Source organism: Thermoascus crustaceus (assembly GCF_041956765.1).
Source record: "Thermoascus crustaceus strain CBS 181.67 unplaced genomic scaffold VTN00scaffold_2, whole genome shotgun sequence".
Lineage (NCBI taxonomy): Eukaryota > Fungi > Ascomycota > Eurotiomycetes > Eurotiales > Thermoascaceae > Thermoascus > Thermoascus crustaceus.
The window spans coordinates 4392305-4399339 of record NW_027192528.1 but is presented as its reverse complement, the minus strand read 5'-3'; the positions used below and the strand labels follow the sequence as shown (position 1 = coordinate 4399339).

The 7035-nt window shown below is 49.0% G+C and overlaps 3 protein-coding genes across 3 annotated transcripts; all 3 read left to right on the top strand.

Moving 5' to 3' along the window:
* Positions 1-154: 154 nt before the first annotated feature.
* On the top strand, positions 155-1272 carry VTN00DRAFT_5073 (uncharacterized protein; the record flags this gene model as incomplete). Its single annotated transcript, XM_069431566.1, has 2 exons — positions 155-864; positions 963-1272. The coding sequence occupies 2 exons, from the start codon at positions 155-157 to the stop codon at positions 1270-1272; spliced, it is 1020 nt and encodes a 339-aa protein (XP_069290588.1).
* Positions 1273-2798: 1526 nt separating this feature from the next.
* Positions 2799-4202, top strand: VTN00DRAFT_5072 (uncharacterized protein; the record flags this gene model as incomplete). The annotated part of the gene is made up of 4 exons (XM_069431565.1): positions 2799-2945; positions 3357-3438; positions 3503-3606; positions 3666-4202. 4 exons carry the CDS (start codon positions 2799-2801, stop codon positions 4200-4202), a joined length of 870 nt encoding a protein of 289 aa, XP_069290587.1.
* A 688-nt stretch (positions 4203-4890) lies between these two features.
* On the top strand, positions 4891-6796 carry VTN00DRAFT_5071 (uncharacterized protein; the record flags this gene model as incomplete). The annotated part of the gene is made up of 3 exons (XM_069431564.1): positions 4891-5249; positions 5303-5700; positions 5760-6796. The coding sequence occupies 3 exons, from the start codon at positions 4891-4893 to the stop codon at positions 6794-6796; spliced, it is 1794 nt and encodes a 597-aa protein (XP_069290586.1).
* Positions 6797-7035: the final 239 nt, after the last annotated feature.

Below are 7035 nucleotides of genomic sequence, written 5' to 3'. Positions count from 1 at the left end.
GTCCCTCTGCTTAAGCTTTGCCCATCTGAAGCTTTGTTGCTATGCGGCACATTCTGACCTGCTACTTTCAGTATCCGTCACATTTGCCGGGTTCTCCAAAAGCTTTGGCGGTCTAATTGCAGCAAGGATATCCATTGGTTTCTTCGAGGCTGGCATGCTTCCCGGCTGTCTGTTCCTAATCGGGTCGTGGTACAGACGCCACGAATTGCTCACTCGCGTGGCCTTCTTCATGACCGCCAACGACATAGCGGGGTCCATTTCTGGACTTCTGGGTGCTGGGTTAGGCTCCATGGATGGAATCGGTGGGTATTCCGGCTGGAGCTGGATATTTTTCATTGAGGGAGCTATAACGGCCTTGGCTGCAGTCATGGCGTTCTTTCTCATACTACCATTTCCTGAGGACTCTGATTTCCTGCCGCCAGAAGAAAAGGCGTGGTTGCTGAGGCGCCTGCACCATGACGATAAAAGAGGCGAGGTAGAGAAGATCACCACTCGGGCAGCTCTGAAAGCGCTTATGGATTGGAAGGTCATATGTGCCAGCATGCTGTTTCTCTCCGTGACAATCACAGGGTACTCGATTACCGTCTTCCAGCCCACTATATTGAGCACCTTCGGCTGGAGTGATCTGAAATCTAACCTTCTCAGCGCTCCGGTTCGTATTGCTGCTGGAATTGTGTCTGTTCTATTTGGCATATGGTCGGATAAAGCCAAGAGACGCGGTCCCTTCTGCCTTTTCGGCTTCGCACTTTCCATCACTGGGAAGTTGTTTGTTATGCTGTTCACCAATGGTAGCTTGCGGTATATGGGCATCTACGTCGCATCAATTGGGACGTATATATGCCAGCCCCTAGTCCTCGCGTGGGGGTGAGTTATCTCCTTTCCATTCACCCATCCATGGATCACTCCTCAGCTTCTTGTTTTGCACATAAATGATACATTTTGTTGCTGACCAGTTTTACCAGTGTAAATCAAGTTGTAGGAAACATCAAGCGCGGAACCCTCTCCAGTTTTGCTGTTTGCATGGGCCAAGTTGGAGGGATCATATCAGCAATCGTCTTTCCAAAGAAAGATAGTCCCCAATACGTACCTGGTCTGAGCACGTGTGTTGCATTTGATGTTATTGGAATAATCTGCGCCCTCAGCTATTGGATCTATGGAGCTTGGGAGAACCGCCAGCGCGATCTCGGAAGGAGAGACTATTTTCGAGCACTGCCAGAAAGTGAGAGGGAGAAATTGGGGGACAGGCATCCGGATTTTAGGTACACGGTTTGATGTGGATAGACTAGTACCTCCGTTTAGACTCTTGTCAGATGATGTCGATGTAAATGTTGTTGAAGTGTATAAGGTAGGAAACTAGAATCCAAAGCAGGGTAATATAATCAAGATGCAGAAGACATTCTTCGAATACTCCCTCATCTGCCAAAATGATATGCCAACGATTAGAGATGGAGAAGCAGCAACAGGACCGCTTCTGGCCAGAGACCACTCCGGGAAAGACCCCGTGACAGACCAGGAAGAACTATATCCCGCGGATACGGGGCTCCTTTATGTTTCTAGGACAGCGCTACCTAGCAACCAGAACTCGGGACGATAATGCAGTGGTATGAGCGCGTGTGCTGTGAGCCACTGACTTTCCCTCACCGGACCCAAAGTCTTGAGTTCAATTCTCGTCTTCAAGGGAGATGCGGCAGTGAGATAATTATGGATACTGCCATCCTCCAATGAATCTTGTGGCTTGAGAATCAGGGAACTAAAACCCTGCCCGCCCAAAGCATAGGCGGGGTTTTCGTAGCACCCCTTAGTATGGGCCCGGTGGGCCGGGGGGTGTGAGCTTTTTGGTACCCTTTTAATATAGTAATGACATTTTTTTGTTCTATGCGCGTGGTGGCGATGGTGACTGTCATGGCACGTGTCCCGCCCCGGATGTACTGGGGTAGGAGGCCCGCCTAGTGAACACAGCTCTCGGAGGACGTAGCATAATCCTAATGCCTCTATTCTGAAGCCATTTGGTTCTTATTATCTTGATTTTATTCCACCCAGAACGTGTATATGTTTATAGAATGATTTATACAATGATATTTGCCTTTGCGTCCCTGGAATAACATGATTGCCATGACTCCTCCTCCCCGATCTCCGCTCCGCCCGCGTTGTCGGGCGTCACTCCACCTTCCTCTTCCCGCTTGTAACCAAAGGATCCTTCATCGTGATCTATCTTTCACTTGGGCTTTTACTATTCCGCGAGGGACCCATGTGCTCAACGTTGCATAATACCATGAGGCTGAATTTGCACATTGTATTGGCCAGTCCGCAATATATAAATTTGGTTTCTGTTCCCCGCTCCGCACTCTCGCTTTAAAATTGACCCAGAGGAAGCAAGTATGCTGTCTATATTTTTTATATGATTCGCTATATCCTTTGTTATGCCTCATAGGATAAAGAAAGATCATGATAGGTTCGATATTGCTTCTATTAGGAGGTAGGTACTTTTAGTTTGGGAACGTCTTCAAGAGCCATCGTCCAACCCACTCTTGTCCATCCCTTCGGTAGATCATATCTCACGTAGCCGTATTTGGACAAATATATTTATGCTAGATTCCATTCGAATGTAGCTATCGACTAATGTGTGGTTGATGGGATAATGTGGGGTAAGCGTTTATATCTACTTACCCCGCTCACGACTAATCTCATGATCGTGACTCCATAAACACTCTTCTATCCCATCTGTACTGGAACTCAGAGCAGATATTAATCATATATCCTGTTTCTGTGTCTTTTGTGTCCAGTAAAGACAAACAAACATGTCTAGTGCGGCAGACAATTCTGAATTCAAGACTATCCGGGTCGTGAAATTGCACCTGACCTTAGGTGCGGAGATCACTGGAGTCGATTTTCTTGAGCCTATTCCAGATGAAATCTTTCAAGAGGTCCTTGCTGTTGTGGCCAAGGTAAGAGGCGCTCTATTCTATATCTATTGCGTTGCGAATATCAACATCACTCTGTTTCTGTCAGCCGAATATTACCGCTATACCCTAGTGGTATACCAAGAGACCTATCAGCCTAGTCAGCACACGCCCATTCGGATCTGCAAAAGGTCATGATCCCTGCAATAAAGGAATCGTACTGTCTATACCCGAGGCTGCCTATTTTCCTTTATTATATCCTTTCATATTTCATGAAAGGTCTCGGGATCATTAAACAAAGTATTCGGAAAGTCTTAACCCCTAAGTCCATGAGAATAAATAGTGGTCAGATAGATAGGTAGATTCGAACAATCAGAGCTTTCATCATCATACCTTCGGATTACGAGGTTCGCGCAGTCTGACAGTTTCTAATACGGCGTGTGCGTCTTTCGTCAGACTGGCCTCGATGACAGAGGGCATGTAGAATTTTCGCGGAAATTTGGAGAGCTGGATGACATAAAGCCGTACGTGACGAAATGTCAGATGGCCCAGTCGATGATTATGTTTTTTCATGATATATGCGTTGACTGCGTAGCGCTTAGATCGCAAGCTTCGCTACGATTACTACGAGCTGTTTGATGCCGGAAACGTCGATGAGAAAGGAAATTTTCTTGACCCGGAAAGTCTAAGAGCCATGTACAACAAGGTTAATACCCGAATTTCGTTCATCACCCTTCGCGGAATGCAAAGATTCACGTTATATAGGGCAACTGTCTCTTCCACAACCCACGACGGGCATCGTATTCAATCCTGAGGGCTGTGGTCCTTCCTCCCCCAGAAGCTGGTGGCAATACCGACTTTGCCGATTCACGGACAGCATTCGCAGATCTGCTGGAGGATCTTCGCCGGGAACTCGTGGAAAAGGACTATGTCGTCGCTCATTCTCTTCACCATTCTCGCAAGACTGCGGCTCCGGATTATTTCAAGCACCTCAATCCGACAGCCTTCAAAATGCATAAGCACCGACTTGTGGAGCTCCATGAGCCCTTTGGACGAATTTCTGTTTATATGGGGGCGCACGCGCATCATATAGATGGCCTGTCGCCCGACAACACAGCAGAGTTGTTGAAGAGGTTGATGGAGCACGCGACTCAGGAGAAGTACATAATTAGTGTCACATGGAAGGATCCTGGAGATATGGTCATGTGGGATAATACTGCTGCCATGCACAGAGCTGGGGTTTTTACAGGGAAGCACCCGAGAGACCTGCGGCGGACAACTGTCCATGACGCCAGCTCGTAGGCATGGGGACTAAACAACCTGGATGATTTTAGACCAGGGTTTACCGTTGACGTGGAGCTAACTAACGCGTTACCAAGAACAGTTGCTGTCTAAAATAATCATCGGATTTCTAAAACGGTCCGAATCTGCTGCAAGTTATTGGTAACCCTACTCTCTCTGATATCTTACGGATACATCATGTCAACTGTCTAGCATTTGTCTATCACAGCAATTAACTCACTTCGTATTATAAAGAACGTATATCGATTCGTCCTAGATCCCCTTGCAACTGGGCCCGGGTCGGTGCTCCTGTATAAGTGCTAACATCGTCTGAATTCTATGCGAAATTATAGATGTACGCTGGATATACGGATCTTAGGCGGCCCCTAATCTATAACATCATGTCTGAGGTCAAGACAGCTGGCAGCTGATTCCTCAAGCCTTATCCTCGAGAACACTATCGCAGAAGAAATTGTTTATGGATAGGTCAACGTCGAGGTCCAGGCCCAGCGATCTGCGTCTCCACGCTAAACCGAATCGGGCGTGTAGCTGTTCCGCCCCGTGTCCGCATGGAGCCCGCGCTGGAGATCGCATGGATCGCCAAACAACAGAGCGGAACTGGAGAGCCAGATCTCCTGCTCTTTGGCGGACAGAATCGTGCTGGGATACTTGCAACCCTGGGACATGCTCCCTTGGCAAGCATGACGGCATGACTCTCATCCTCTCGGTTCTCTACATCCTCCTGGCGTCGCTATGCGCCGTCACCTCCGCGGCGTCAGATTACCATGAGCGGCTTGTTCTCCAACCGTTGCCTTCTTCCTCATTGCTAGCATCGTTCAATTTCAGGAGCAATGCCTCGATTGAGTCGTTCGAGAAGCAACATTTCCGGTACTTTCCTCGTTCGCTAGGTCAGATCCTACAGCACGCGCACACCAAGGAGCTTCATCTCCGCTTCACGACTGGACGATGGGACGCAGAGAGCTGGGGAACGAGACCGTGGAATGGTTCAAAGGAAGGAGGGACGGGAGTGGAGATATGGGCGTGGATCGATGCTCCCTCTGATGATGAGTATGTAGTCCCTTTTACTCGACAAAGGGGCCTAGGGTACTGACTTCTCTTAGAGCGTTCGCAAAGTGGATCACCTTGACGCAGTCGTTGTCCGGCCTCTTTTGCGCATCGCTTAACTTCATTGATTCTACTCGCACAACTCGACCAGTGGTCTCATTTGAGCCCGCCGGCGATCATGCTCCCTCAAGCCAGCTACACCTTCTGCATGGCACACTGCCCGGCGAGGTCGTCTGTACGGAGAACCTCACTCCGTTTTTGAAATTGCTTCCATGTAAGGGAAAGGTGGGAATCTCGAGTCTATTTGATGGACATAAATTGTTTGATGCATCTTGGCAAAGTATGTCAATCGACGTCAGGCCCGTCTGCCCCAAGGGTGAAAACGGATGCTTGGTTGAGATTGAACAGACCATAGATATGGTCCTCGATATTGACAGGGCTAAACGACCACGAGGTATGTCCAATGACGCCATTTAACCTATATTTGCAATAGTTCTAACAATTGATCCCAAGGCAACCCCATTCCGCGACCCGTTCCTTCTGACCAGCTTGCCTGCGATCCTTCCAAGCCATATAACTCGGGAGACACTTGTTATCCGTTGGAGAAGACTTCTGAGAAGGGCTGGAGTTTGACTGAAGTTTTCGGCCGGAGTCTCAAAGGTGCCTGTCCTCTCACGGAAGACCATGGCGAAGGGGCAGAGACCATCTGCCTAAACGTGCCCCATGAAAGAGAGGTGTATGTTACTGCGGGAGCGTTCGAAACCAAGAAGCCAGATGGCTTCTCCCGCTGCTACACCCTCCTGAGCACCAATCCATTTGACCTCACCCTTCCTGAGCAAGAGCTTCAGACGAAAGTGCCGCTGGAGGAGCCCGTGCTGCACGCGGAGAGGACGATCATAGGCCACGGCCAGGAGCGCGGCGGCATGCGAGTCATCCTGACCAATCCGTCAAATACGGACGCTGTGAACTTCATCTACTTCGAGACTCTTCCCTGGTTCATGCGCCCTTACCTCCACACTCTCCAGGCCACCATCGCCGGACACGACGGGATCCAGAGACAGGTTCCGGTCTCCCAGATCATCAAAGACATCTTCTACCGACCGGCAGTCGACAGGGAGCGAGGCACCCAGCTGGAGCTCATCCTGTCCGTCCCTGCCGCTTCGACAGTGACACTGATTTACGACTTCGAAAAGGCTGTCCTGCGATACACGGAGTACCCGCCAGACGCTAATCGCGGGTTCAACGTTGCACCCGCAGTGATCAGGCTTCTGGATAACAGCAACGCCTCGAGCTCGCCGATCTACATCCGCACGACGAGTCTGCTCCTGCCTCTACCGACTCCTGACTTCAGTATGCCATACAACGTCATCATCCTCACGAGCACCGTCATGGCCCTGGCATTCGGTAGCATATTCAACCTGTTGGTCCGTCGTTTTGTTCCCGCGGACCAGGTGGCAGCATTTACCGCTCATACTCTGAAGGCCAGGATCGTCGGCAAAATAGTAGGGATAAAAGACAAGCTGCGCGGGAAGGCGGTGAAAGTGGAGTAACAGACGATACCTTGATACCTATTTGTAGCTTATAAATACCAGCAGTTGCTTGTCTTTTCCTCTTTTGCGATGTATAGTATTAGTTGTAACGCATATGAATTCATTCGGCATTTCTTTTATCTGGTCTTATGATATAACAATGATTATTTATCTATGATCCATCAATCATCAACGATCGATTGCTATCCATCGGCATCTCCAAACTAATGTTATCATCATTAAATCAACTGCATAGAATC